The sequence below is a fragment of the Salvelinus namaycush genome, chromosome 12 (genome assembly GCF_016432855.1).
Source record: "Salvelinus namaycush isolate Seneca chromosome 12, SaNama_1.0, whole genome shotgun sequence".
NCBI lineage: Eukaryota > Metazoa > Chordata > Actinopteri > Salmoniformes > Salmonidae > Salvelinus > Salvelinus namaycush.
Window position 1 is genome coordinate 48,020,593 of NC_052318.1, and position 14,819 is coordinate 48,035,411.

Here is a 14,819-nt window from a genome sequence, read left to right on the forward strand (position 1 = left end):
TTGTCTCTGCTCCTGTTTTTCCCCAGTCTCTCCTTTTCTCATCCTCCTGGTTTTTGACCCTTGCCTTTCCTGACCCTGTACCCGCCCGCCTGACCATTCTGCCTGTCCCTGGCCCTGCCTGCCGTCCTGTTCCTTTGCTCCGCCTCTGGATTACCGACCTCTGCCTGACCTGAGCCTGCCTGCCATCCTGTACCTTGGCCTCTACTCTGGATTATTGACCCCTGCCTTTCTTGACCTGTCGTTTGCCTACCCCTGTTGTTACAATAAACATTGTTACTTCACACAGTCTGCACTTGGGTCTTACCTTGATTCCTGATATATAGATTACTGCAGTGTTGGAGCTAGAAACATAAGCATTATGCTGCACTTGTGATAACATCTGCAAATCTGTGAATGTGACCAATAAATTTGATTTGATTTCATGCTCTTCCTGCTGCCTCTCTGGAAATTCAGGACTTTTAATTAAGATTGTTTTGCTGACAAATATCGCAACAGAATTAAGCATCATCTTGGTGAATATAGAATATTTATTTCTGAGAGAGAGAGAGAGAGACTTTCCTCTGTCAGGTATTTTGTTCTATAGAGCCTAGCTAATACCTTTCTCAACCCTATTTTCCAGGTGGTGCTCCTGTCTGCCACCATGCCTCAGGATGTGCTGGAAGTCACCAAGAAGTTCATGCGTGACCCAATCCGTATCCTTGTGAAGAAGGAGGAGCTCACCCTGGAGGGTATTCGCCAGTTCTACATTAACGTGGAGAAAGAGGTATTGCTGTTCTCGATGCTTGTTCTAGAAAAGTATATATAGATACAAATATATGGCTCTTTATATATGCTTGTGATACAAGAGTTTCGTGAGGCCCCTTGCCCCTTCTAGTAATAAATAAAGTCATGGAGCAGCCTATTTAACTAAAACAGTTGATTTTAACATTTTAAAAAATGTATCTAAAAGAAGAACAAAGGTCATGAAGTAGACACATTTTGTCAATACAACACAGTAACTCTTTGGGCTCGGAATTGCCTGGGGCCTCAAGATACGATATGCAATTCTGTGATTTTATTGCGATTCGAGGTTTCAAACATATTGCTCACCATATGTCTGCTTCAGAGGGACAAGAGAGAGCCGTGAGAAAACAAGTTTTGATCAGTTATGGAAATAAGTGCTCAAAACAAATTGGCTCCCTATTTAACACCAGACTGCAACATTCTAACAGTGTAATTGATAAATGTAATATATGCTATCTCAAAAATATTCATTTGATTGTGTTTATGAAGGCCTTGGATAGCATTGGAATAGGATTTGTATTTAATTTAAAATAACACAATAGCATTTTCATTAGTTTGTTACTGTAGGCTATATGTAAAAACAAAACAAACAAACAAATTCATTAGAGTGTTCAATCTATTGTATTGGTTGAGTGCCTGTGTTACAACTACAGTATGACACAGAAAGCATATGTGTTGGAACACGGTAACAGCTTTTTATAATGACAACATTTTAAAAAAATACCCCAACCACGAGCCGTCTAATGATGAAAACATCTGTAACCTAAACATCATTAGAAGTGCCAAGTGGCCTTGTTAAAATCAGAACAAAAGCAATAATGGCATTATAGTGGGCTCCAAATGTATTGAGACAGTAAACAAAACGTGTTTTTGTTTAGGTTGAGTTTCGGGGTGATTATCAGCTGGGAAATGCACTTTCACTTGTCGGGAGAAGGAGCGGAGCAGGCCCTACTGTCGGGAGAAGGAGGGGCAACGGGGGGAACCATAAAAATATGACACGCCCTCCTAAAACTGGTTAGAACTCCAGTTCTGATACTGTATGTAACTGTCGATTTTTGCAACCCCCCCCCTTCACTAGTAACTGTTCTGATCACATACAGTTGTAGTCGGAAGTTTACATACATACACAATAGCCAAATGCATTTAAATTCAGTTTTTCACAATTCCTGACATTTAATCCTAGTAAAAATTCCCTGTTTTAGGTCAGTTAGGATCACCACTTTATTTTAAGAATGTGAAATGTCAGAATAATAGTAGAGAGAATTATTTCTTTCAGCTTTTATTTCTTTCATCACATTCCCAGTGAGTCAGAAGTTTAGTATTTGGTAGCATTGCCTTTAAATTGTTTAACTTGGGTCAAACGTTTCAGGTAGCCTTCCACAAGCTTCCCACAATAAGTTGGGTGAATTTTGTCCCATTCCTCCTGACAGAGCTGGTGTACCTGAGTCAGGTTTGTAGGCCTCCTTGCTCGCACACCCTTTTTCAGTTCTGCCCACAAATGTTCTATGGGATTGAGGTCAGGGCTTTGTGATGGCCACTCCCATACCTTGACTTTGCTGTCCTTAAGCCTTTTTGCCACAACTTTGAAAGTATGCTTGGGGTCATTGTCCATTTGGAAGACCCATTTGCGACCAAGCTTTAACTTCCTGACTGATGTCTTGAGATGTTGCTTCACTATATCCACATAATTTTCCTCCATAATTTTCCTATTTTCATCTATTTTGTGAAGTGCACCAGTCCCTCCTGCAGCAAAGCACGCCCACAACATGATGCTGCCACCCCTGTGCTTTACGGTTGGGATGGTGTTCTTCGGCTTGCAAGCCTCCCCCTTTTTCCTCCAAACATAACGATGGTCATTATGGCCAAACAGTTCTATTTTTGTTTCATCAGACCAGAGGACATTTCTCCAAAAAGTACAATCTTTGTCCCATGTGCAGTTGCAAACCGTAGTCTGGCTTTTTTTATGGCGGTTTTGGAACAGTGGCTTCTTCCTTGCTGAGTGGCCTTTCAGGTTATGTCGATATAGGACTCGTTTTACTGTGGATATAGATACTTTTGTACCTGTTTCCTCTAGCATCTTCACAAGGTCCTTTGCTGTTGATTGATTTGCACTTGTCGCACCAAAGTACGTTCATCTCTAGGAGACAGAACGCGTCTCCTTCCTGAGCGGTATGACGGCTGCGTGGTCCCATGGTGTTTATACTTGCGTACTATTATTTGTACAGATGAACGTGGTACCTTCAGGCATTTGGAAATTGCTCTCAAGGATGAACCTGACTTGTGGAGGTCTACAATTGTTTTTCTGAGGTCTTGGCTGATTTCTTTAGATTTTCCCATGATGTCAAGCAAAGAGGCACTGAGTTTGAAGGTAGGCCTTGAAATACATCCACAGGTACACCTCCAATTGACTGAAATAATGTAAATTAGCCTATCAGAAGCTTCTAAAGCCATGACATAATTTTCTGGAATTTTCCAAGCTGTTTAAAGGCACAGTCAAATTAGTGTATGTAAACTTCTGACCCACTGGAATTGTGATACAGTGAATTATAAGTGAAATAATCTGTATGTAAACAGTTGTTGGACAAATGACTTGTGTCATGCACAAAGTAGATGTCTTAACCGACTTGCCAAAACGATTCTTTGTTAACAATAAATGTGTGGCGTGGTTGCAAAACGAGTTTTAATGACTCCAACCTTAGTGTATGTAAACTTCCGACTTCAACTGCAGAATACTAATCAGTAAGCAGGTTTCCAATGACTCAGGTTTATTAGACAAAAGCTCAAATCTTTGCGACATCTGTAATGGAAACGGCAGATAGAAAACATTTTCTAAAGATTAAAAACAAAATGTTTTTACATACATTCAACAGGGGTTGATTTTTCTTTTGTGGAACTTTTGTTGTGACAAATGATGCTGGAAACGTTTTTTTTTGGAAATCATTTTGAAGTCGTGGGGCACGTGGTGTCATCACATAACTATTAAGCTCCACATTTAATTCTAAATTATACTGCTTGCAGAATAATTTTTTCGAACTATAAAAATGTTTTTTTGCAGGACAATGATTGTCCTGACTTTCAAGAATGCCGGAATTGCTTCGCTTTTCTTTTCTGGTTGGCTGGCAAGTTTCACCGCTACAGGAGTGCAAGTTTCACCATGCCACGGATCGTGGCATACGTTAACGCATGAGAATTATTAGAATATGGCAAATATTAGTAAATTATTGCATTCTATGCATGCTGGTATGAGGGCATACAGGCTGTCGGCAATGTATTAATGCGCAATTTAATGGTAACACTTGAATCACTTCATTCTTTTTCGACACTAGGGTTTTTGCGAAAGTGTGATGTAAAGTGTGACGTCATTCCATCAGCTGAGTTTATCGATACAGGATATTTCAATGAAACGCACCGTAGCAGGCAATTGTCGCATGTATTTTCTATGCAAGCATTCTAAATGTTGACCATCACTGGAAAGGTTAATGAAAACATAGCTAGTGATGAGTTTAGAGATCGCCTCTCCTTCGTTAAACTTGTAGTACTTGATTATTTGATTATCAAGATGGTTGATTTTGTATGAAAATATCTTTCTACAGTGATACTAATAATGTATGGCTGTATCCTTTTAAGCACCCTTTTAAATGTGTTTGGGGTCCCAAGTTCCCGCCGTCTCCCGTGCTGTTAGAGGAACGGCGTTCTTTGGCAAAGAAAGCAGACTGCTCTCCACCGTGGCTGGGATCTCTGTCCCTCTCCACTACTTAGCTTTAAAGCAACGTTACTCCCATGTCTTCGGTCTCAATTCAACCCCCTTTCCATTGTTAGGAGTGGAAGCTGGACACCCTGTGTGATCTGTACGAGACCCTGACCATCACCCAGGCTGTGATCTTCATCAACACCCGCAGGAAGGTGGACTGGCTGACTGAGAAGATGCATGCCAGGGACTTTACTGTCTCTGCCCTGGTAAGAGCTCCTGCACCTCCAGCTCTGTGTCCATGTCCCACAGTGTTGTCATACCTAACACCCAGGTATGTGTTTGGTGATGGACATATGGGTTGATAATGGTTAGTGTTATGTGCGTTGATGTTTTAGTAATAATATGTTGTCATATACCACTCAGGTATGTGGATGATGATGATGATGAACAAAGGCATACAGGGCCTTCAGAAAGTTTTCACACCCCTTGACTTTTTCCACATTTTGTTGTGTTATAAAGTGGGATTAAAATGGATTTAATTGTCATATTTTATCAACGATCTACATGAAATACTCAAAGTGGAAGAAAAATTCTAACATTGTATATAAAAAAAGACAAGCGAAATAAAACCCGAATATATCTTGATTAGATTAGTGTTCAATCCCCTGTGTCAATACATGTTAGAATCTCCTTTGTCAGCAATTACAGCTGTGAGTCTTTCTGGGTAAGTCTCCCATTTATTATTTAAAAAACTCTTCAAGCTATGTCAAATTGCTTGTTGATCATTGCCCGACAATCATTTTCAGGCTATAACATAACAAAATGTGGAATAAGTGAAGAGGTATGAATACTTTCTGAAGGCATTGTATTATGTGACTTGTTAAGCAAATATCCAAACCTTTGCATTGCTTGCTCTCTGTGGTTTTAGGCTGGGTTTCTGTATTAGCACTTTGTGACATGCTGTTGTGAAAAGGGCTTTATAAATACATTTGATTTGATACTCCTGGACGTATTTAGGCTTGCCATAACAAAGGGGTTAAATACTTTTTGACTCGAGACATTTCAGCTTTTCATTTTTTATTTATTTGTAAACATTTTGAAAAACTTCATTCCAATTTGATATTATGGGAGCGTTGTGTGTAGGCCAGTGACAAACACATCTAAATATGATACATTTTACATTTAGGCAGTAACACAACAGAATGTGGATAAAGTCAATGGGTGTGTGAATACTTTCTGAAAACTGGTAACAGTTTATGAGCTGGGTTTCCAGGTGCCGATTTATGCCTAGTCCTGGATTAAAAGCACGATCTCTCGGACTAGCTTAATCTGTGTCTGGGAGAGTGAGTGGCACTGAGTCTTATCTGCCAGGGGGAGAGAGACAAAGCCATATTCATCCCAGCCGACTCTGCCGTGAGAGCAACAGGTTGGTCCATGCTATCGGCACAAACTCGTCATTGAGTTGAACACTTAATACGGGGCACAGGGTTGAAGTGTCTGTAATTTATCCTATTGCGATGTCATTGTTTACATTAAACACGTTAGTTTGCAATATCTACAGAAGCCACGGCCTTCGATCTCCACAGTATAGTTCCTATCTTTGTCACAATGTTCCTCCTGTACTTCTTGGTGCCTCTATTTGTGCAGAAAACGTTCGTTCACTAAAGTGATGTCAGATCCAGGCTAACTATCTTGTCTGACTATAAGTGGCTCGGTTTAAGAGTGTCTGCTAAATGTAACGTCGTCCTTCCTCCCCAGCACGGTGACATGGACCAGAAGGAGAGGGACCTGATCATGAGGGAGTTCCGCTCTGGCTCCAGCCGTGTCCTCATCACCACAGATCTGCTGGTGAGTTGAGTTCAGGACTACCTTGGTAGAGCACGCTGTGCCCTGAATCTTTTCATATGTTGGATGTAAAATTATGTTAATATCTTATTATATTAATTGAATGTGTAAGTGGGCTCTATATGATTTATTTAATTAGCCTACTCTTAATGAACAGTGATGACAAAGTTTGAATCAAGTGGCAACATGTATACATTTTTAGTATGTGATCACTGTTGGATCTGAACCCATAACCTTTGGCATTGCTATCACCACACTCTCTTACCAACTGATCCACACAGGACTGAGCTAGCCTGCACCAGTGTTCAGGGTAATAAAGCAATGGCAGCTAGAGGTCAGGCATTGCAGGAGTGTTGATCATGTTTCTCCTTTCAGGCCCGAGGAATTGACGTTCAGCAGGTGTCTCTGGTTATCAACTATGACCTGCCGACCAACCGTGAGAACTACATTCACAGGTAGGAGGGACCCTTAGGGATGGGCGTTATAGCGTATTTGACTATATACTGGTATTGATGCAGAAGCCTGAATGTTTGGTTTGTTAAATGTGATATGCTACTCCGCTAAATGTGATATGCTACGACCACTTGCGCTCAGTCTGCATGGTTAATACAGCACTTGCGACAAGATGTTGATGACAACGATGCTCATTAATATAAATCCACAAGCGTTCTATAATTACACTATTAGGTTGTGTGTCTTGCGGTGTGCAAACAGCTAGTGTCTTTTTTTAGCAAGTTGTTGCTAAAATTGTATAGTTTTAGCCGCTAATGCTAATCGGCAGTTAGCTAATACATTTACTGAGTCGGAGCAAACGTAACTAGCTAATACAGCCTGATACCAGTGCTGGTGTAGGCCTAAGTCATCATTGTTTTTGTGCAACAGTATCTTCTAAATCAAAGAGGAATAGGCGAAGCATGAAAATGTTAGCTATATGAAGTAGCTAAGAGAAAACATTTAATGTAGCTTGATTATAGGGTCCCCTAGGTAACACTGACCAACACTTTGGTTCCTACCCTGTCACAATAATTCCTCCCTGGCCTTTTTCATTCATTGTCATGTCAAACAACACTGTATTCAAAGTGCTCACTATTGTGTTGTAACTATAGAATTTGAATAATCATTCTATTGCCTTGATTCCATCAGTTCACCCAAGTGTTTTGATCTAAATCGCAATTACACTGTTTTGGTAAATTTGAGATTTTTGGGGCACATATCGTGCAGCCCTATGTAGCAGTGTGGAAATGATCTCAAAGGAGTGCAGAAATTGATTAAAATGCTGAGTATTTAGTTTGATTTAACAATATTAAGCAATCAGAATGGAGAACGCCCCATTGAAATCACTTAGTGGGGAATTCCGACCCGAGTTAAGCGTAAATTTAACGGAATTCCCTTTTTATGCACTTTTCTATCAATGCGTATTCTGACTTTAAATTTAAGCATGAGAATAGCATGCTATTCACCCGCTTTTCGTTTGGGCTGAATATCAAAGAAATGGTTTGGTGGAGCTGCGTCTACAGATACTGTATTCTCATCGTGACTTAATTCCAACATAATTCCACCACCTTTACGGACGATGAAACCTGTCCGTTCCATGCGGAACATTTTTTTAAATATAGAGAACACCATTCTTCATGCATTGTAATTGATAAAAGCAAATTGATAAGAACTAGGTAAATGAGTAAGATGTTTTAAATAAGGCATTTGTAAATATAAATTACAATTGTTTTTGATCTATTTTACCTTAACGATGGAGACAAATGTGAAACCAGTCATATGGCAGCAATTTCCACAATGAAGTTTATATGAAATGCTGGCCTTGGGATAACATTTGGAGACGCAAGCTATAGGCCTCTGCAGCCATGCGCAAATTACAGTATAGCAACAAGCCTAAAGAGTTGATTCATGATTTCTAGAATATTTTAATTATACCCAGACTTTTCACTGTATTTTTTACAATTTGTATCATGTTAAATATTAGCTACTATCAGTAGCCACTGTCAGGTATACCCGCATACATTTACAGTGCCTTCAGAAAGTAGGCTATAAAAATGGCACCTTGAGGAAAACCTGGTTCAGGCTGCTTTCCAACACACTGGGAGACTAATTCACCTTTTAGCAGGACATTAACCTAAAACACAAGGCCAAATCTATCCTGGAGTTGCTTAACAAGATGACATTGAATGTTCCGGAGTGGCCTAGTTACAGTTTTTACTTAAAATTGGCTTGAAAATCTATGGCAAGATTTGAAAATGGCTGTCTAGCAAAAGACAACTTGACAGAGCTTGAAGAATTTAAGAATAATGTGCAAATTTTGTACAATCCAGGTGTGCAAAGCTCTTGCAATGTTTTTGATTCATCCGCAGTTTTCTCCTTTCACAGCCATTAAACTCTGTAACGGTTTTAAAGTCACCATTGTCCTCCTGGTGAAATCCCTAAGTGATTTCCTTCCTCTGAGTTAGGAAGGACGCCTGTTTCTTTGTTGTGACTGGGTGTATGGATTAGGGTTGTCCCCGACCCCCAAAAATATTGGTTGACCGAACGTAGTCTCTTCTTTTGACCAATCGATTGGTGTACTTTTCCATATATAGACACACTTTGTGTTTTAATAAAATCAACTATATCTACTGAACTTGTCTGATGCTTTAAGCATGCAGTTTGATTAAATAATTAAGACCCACAAATGTCTCGAGGAAGCCAGAGATCAAGATGGCCTAACCAGAAGAAAAAAACTTGCCTCCCCCCTTGCGCATGCTGAATGAATGCGGAATAAATTTAATTCAACCGCTGAAACGATTGTCAATGAGGTTTTCAGTACATTTATCTAAAGCCATCCTTTTAAATTTGCTGTACCTTTTTAAAAAACACTCACTAACGCTTCAGAATATTAGGGATCAATGAAAGAAAGCCATGTAAATACACTCATTCCTCTCCTTTTCAGCACCAATTGATCCTGATACTCTGATTGTTCAATCCATGAAATATTGGAAGGTGAGAAAGTTGTACAATAGGTTGGAGCAAAAATAAGTTGATGTTGGCTAGTGAACAATGCCGGGAAAATGCAAAACAAACTTGGTGCAAAACGAACTTCAGAAGTAATCAAGGCACAAGTGAATTTTTCCCAGTACTTTTGGTCCCTTAAAATGGGGGGGACTATGTACAACAATTGCTGTAATTTCTAAACGGTTCACCCGATATGGATGAAAATACCCGAAAAGTAAGGCTGATAGTCTGCACTTTAACTTCCTTGTATCATTTCAATTCCAAAGAGCTGAAGTACAGAGGCAAAACAACAATGTGTCACTGTCCCAATACTTTTGGAGCTCACTGTAATTAAAACATTCCAGAAATCATAAATGAACTCTGTAGGTTTGGCGTTCTACTGTCATTTGTGCATGGCTACAGAAGCCTATAGCTCGGGTCTCCAAATTTCACCCCAAGTTACAAGGCCAGCATGTCATGAACTTCACTGTGGAAAAGGTGATATGTTGATATGCTTCAGTTTGCTACCCTATGACTGGTTTCACATTTATTTAGATTTATTTACAATCCCCTTATCCAAACGGTTTACTATTTTACCTAGCTCTAATCAATAGTGCATGGAGAATGGTGTTATTTGTGTTGGATAAAATCAAGATGTTCCACTTGGAACCGACAAGTTGCTCGACGTTATTCGTTGTGCCTAAAGGTATTGGAATTATGAGGGAATTAGGTAGAGGTCAGAATATGGCGTATAAAGACACCTTTGCCACAACTTCATTTTTTGGACCTCCACCCCAGAATGAACAAACAGCGTGTGAATAGCATGCTATTCTCATGCTTAAATTAAAGGTCAGAATATGCATAGAGAGAAGTGCATACAAAGGGAATTATGTATAATTTACGTGTGCTTAACTCGGGTTTGAATTCCACCCGTAGAATTTGTTGCCACCCTAAGGTCATGCACTAGTTATAAAGCAAATTTTTTTTTTTTACATTTCCAGAGTTTTCTATATTGATCTGCTCACATTCCTCCTGGTTTGTTCATTTCATGTTTATTTCACTACTGTTTTAATTCTAAATGCAGAGCGGCAGGGTTCATATTAACCTTGTCTTTAATTGTTGTGTGCCAGGATCGGGAGAGGAGGCCGTTTCGGCAGAAAGGGTGTTGCCATCAACATGGTGACTGAGGAGGACAAGCGCACACTCCGAGACATTGAGACGTTCTACAACACCACAGTAGAAGAGATGCCCATGAATGTGGCTGACCTGATCTAGAGTAGAGTACCCTGCCCCTGGCACCCTGCCTACTGGTGGTCTACATACCACTATCATCATCTCACTGTTCTCTAAAATCTCCCATTTCCTACCTATCACCCACCTATATTCCCACCTATCCAAGCCTCTCCCGTGTATCCCAATTTTGCGCTCTTAAATGGGTTGGGGAACCCCCGGTTTCCCTCCTTTTCCATGCCCTCTGCGGTCCCTCAGCTCAGCCCCACTCATTTGGTTCTCTATGGCTTAAAGGAAAGAGACCACCACTCCTGCTAGCCTTGCATAATAAAAACCTAGAATTGTATGTTTACTTGGCCACAGACGAGGATCAGTATGTTTGCATTAGCAGCAGACTTCATGTCCTTATGTTGTATACAAGGACCCCTTGGGACTCCATTTCAATAGGAAATGGTCACTTCTTTGGGGAATGGGGATTGCGCTATGCAGTTGCAGTCTTTGTTATTTGCATTGGAGTTGTTATATTCTATCACTCTCCATTGCTGATATGCAGTAGATTTTCTGCAGGAGAGTTTTTAAACAAACAAAGGATGACATTGTTTATAAAAAATAAATAAAAAATCCTCCATGTGCCTCCTTGAAAGTAGAGCTATTCATTTGAACACTGTTAATGAGTGGTAAGACACAAAATGTTGGTAGATATTTTGACTGAATATATATAAAACTACCAATATTTAATTCTAAAGTGTATAATTTACATTTCACAAAGGTTGGCATTTTGGGGGAGAAACTGAAGGTGTACAGAGGGGGCTATTGGGAGTTTTGCTTTGGGTGCAAAGACATTTGATGGACTACATGGAATGAAATTCCAGTATAAACATTTTATTTATTTTCCACACCTTTTTTTATTCATTAGTTTGGTTTCATTTTACAAATTGGGGGAGGGGGGTGACTTCAATAAAGTTACCAAATAAATAATGCGTCTGTTTTGCCAGTTATTTATCATCTTATTATAATCAGTAGCTATGTTTCCATTAACTTGTCCAGCGATTTTATTTAATTTTTTTGAATTTTGTCGACACTAACCAGGTTTCCATCCAACCTTATTATGCGAGTAAAGTACATGTTGCATAAAATATGTCATGACAGGCCTGATGGAAACAGAACATTCTCCGGTTAACTTTCCAAATGCCGACAACAAAATACGCTAGACAAGGTGGGATCTTTTTGTGTCTACCAAATAACCATCATATTGAAGTAAACTTGGGTGTCACGCGATGACGTGTTGTCCTTCCACAACGACTCATCGGGAAAGCGTGCAGTTTATTAGGCTACATATGAAATAAATGACGATGAACTTCACAGGGTGGTGAAAGTGCAATGTGATGAGCTTGATGCTTCTCTCCAATATCGAGGGTATTCATGGTGACATGATCATCGATGCTTGGCTGCCCTTTGACAAATAAAAATAATATTGGTCTGCCAGATTCCATCGATCCAGGCCAGAAGGATCCACCGGCTGTGGCACTCTTCTGATGAGTGCACCTGGAGGATAACTCGCAGCATGGTTGAGGAATCAGTGTTCAAGGGAACATGACTGAGAGCCGGTGGGAGTGACACAGGGAGGCCCTCCCTCGAAGACAACTTAACCGGCTTAGTGACGCCGCGGTGCCCAATACCGTGCGATTGGAGGCAAGAAGAAATGCGGAAATGGATCAGCCTGGCAACTCAAGGTATAGGGCCTTTGGTAATAGGCCTTTGGTAATGGCAAGACCAGCAATACTTGGCTGGCTAATCCTTCCTCAGTGGGATTCAAGCAAGGCCAGTACATCGAAGGGCTTAAGTTGAGGGCCAATATTTATCCCACCCCGGAGATGCTTGCAAGAGGAAGGCAAGAGATGGATTCCTCATGCAGACGCTGTCCAGACCCGTACGAATCTTGTTCACACATCTTGGGTCGATGCCCGTCGATCCAAGGAGCCTGCATAAATAGGCACAACAAGGTAATTGACCTATTAGCAACAGAAGCCGAAAGCAACGAATGGAACGTTATCAAGGAGATAAGTTTCTTTTCCCAGAATGGGAAACTGAGGAAACCAGACTCGTGAAAAAAGCTGCAGCTTTGGTGGTCAATGTTACAGTGCCATACGAATTCAACTCTTGAGTTGGCTAGATCTAAAAAGATAATGCACTATCTCCATACTGCCCCAGAAATCCTAGAGAAGCTTCCGGGAGTCAACAAGGAAACATTTGGCTTCCCGGTAGGGAACAGGGCCATGTGGCCCACTCGTAACAACCAAGTGCTGCGACCCAAGGGAGTATAGCAGTCCCGAAGGGCAGCCTTCGCAAAGCTGGTAAGCCAGAGAGTCCTGCTGTACTCCATAGATCTGCTCGAGGAAAAGGCTTTGAGTGACGAGGGTGCTTAAACCACCCGGGGCTACATCAGGTCAAGTGGGTTTGACATTCCTTGGTACTCCTGACAACGAAAACCCCAATCACGATTGGGAGACCACTTTGGCGGTCGTCAGAGCAAGGGGGCACTCTGACGATTGTGCAGGCCGAAGGGAGTGAACAAGGGATGGCCTGGTAATGAAAGTGCCTTCTCTTCCGCTCACAACACACAGCCACCCACACCCACACAGAGACGAACACAAGGTAAGGTGCGAAGGGATGGAGCGGTAACAAGTATCACACACACACTCATATTGGCAAAGCTCAAACATTTTCTTATATAGTACCAGTCAAAAAATTTGGACACCTACTCATTCAAGGGTTTTTCTTTATTTTTACTATTTTCTACATTGTAGAATAATAGTGAAGACATCAAAACTATGAAATATTACATGTGGAATCATGTAGTAACCACTCTTTGACTTGATAGCAGCTTTGCACACTTGGAATTCTCTCAACCAGCTTCACCTGGAATGCTTTTCCAACAGTCTTGAAGGAGTTCCCACATATGCTGAGCACTTGTTGGCTGCTTTTCCTTCACTCTGCGGTCCAACTCATCCCAAACCATCCCAATTGGATTGAGGTCAGGTGATTTTGGAAGCCAGGTCATCTGATGCAGGACTCCATCGCTCTCCTTCTTGGTCAAGTAGACCTTACACAGCCTGGAGGTGTTTTGGGTCATTGTCCTGTTGAAAAACAAATGATACTCCCACTAAGCGCAAAACAGATGGGATGGCGTATCGCTGCAGAATGTTGTGGTAGCCATGTTGGATAAGTGTGCCTTGAATTGTAAATAAATCAGACAGTGTCACCAGCAAAGCACCCCCACACAATCACACCACCTCCTCCATGCTTCACAGTGGGAACCACACATGCGTAGATCGTCCGTTCACCTATTCTGCGTCTCACAAAGACACGGTGGTTGGATCTAAAAATCTCATATTTGGACTCATCTGACCAAAGTACAGATTTCCTCCGGTCTAATGCCCATTGCTCGTGTTTCTTGGCCCAAGCAAGTCTCTTCTTATTATTGGTGTCCTTTAGTAGTGGTTTCTTTGCAGCAATTTGACCATGAAGGCCTGATTCACGCAGGCTCCTCTGAACAGTTGATGTTGAGATGTGTCTGTTACTTGAACTCTGTGAAGCATTTCTTTGGGCTGCAATTTCTGAGGCTGGTAACTCTAATGAACTTATCCTCTGCAGCAGAGGTAACTCTGGGTCTTCCTGTCCTGTGGCGGTCCTCATGAGAGCCAGTTTCATCATAACGCTTGATGGTTTTTGTGACTGCACTTGAAGAAACTTTGAAAGTTCTTTAAATGTTCCGCATTGACTGACCTTCATGTCTTAAAGTTATGATGGACTTTCGTTTCTCTTTGCTTATTTGAGCTGTTCTTGCCATAATATGGATTTGGTCTTTTACCAAATAGGGCTATCTTCTGTATACCCGCCTGACTGATTGGCTCAAACGTATTAAAAAGGAATTCCACAAATGTAAGTTTTAACAAGGCACACCTGTTAATTGAAATGCATTCCAGGTGACTACCTCATGAAGCTGGTTGAGAGAATGCCAAGAGTGTGCAAAGATGTCATCAATGCAAACGGTGGCTACTATATATTTAGATTTGTTTTTTGGTTACTACATGATTCCATATGTGTTATTTCATAGTTCTGATGTCTTCACTATTATTCTACAATGTAGAAAATAGGTAAAATAAAGAAAAACCCTTGAATGAGTAGGTGTGTCCAAACTTTTGACTGGTACTGTGCGTCCTTACAATGGCCGAGGGCGCTACCATCCGATTCCCAGACGAATAATCCCTCTTATGTTGCCCTGAGGTGT

General features: G+C 40.9%; 1 protein-coding gene across 2 annotated transcripts in view; it reads left to right on the forward strand.

The window, feature by feature from the left end:
- Positions 1-11,503, forward strand: part of LOC120057365 (eukaryotic initiation factor 4A-I) — a 36,757-nt gene extending 25,254 nt beyond the window's left edge. For both annotated transcript variants that reach the window (XM_039005958.1, XM_039005959.1), the window contains 5 exons: positions 620-763; positions 4,603-4,740; positions 6,233-6,322; positions 6,695-6,774; positions 10,429-11,503. In XM_039005958.1, coding sequence (XP_038861886.1) covers positions 620-763; positions 4,603-4,740; positions 6,233-6,322; positions 6,695-6,774; positions 10,429-10,573 — 597 coding nt within the window. In that variant the 3' untranslated portion in view covers positions 10,574-11,503. The remainder of the gene's footprint in view (positions 1-619; positions 764-4,602; positions 4,741-6,232; positions 6,323-6,694; positions 6,775-10,428) is intronic.
- Positions 11,504-14,819: the final 3,316 nt, after the last annotated feature.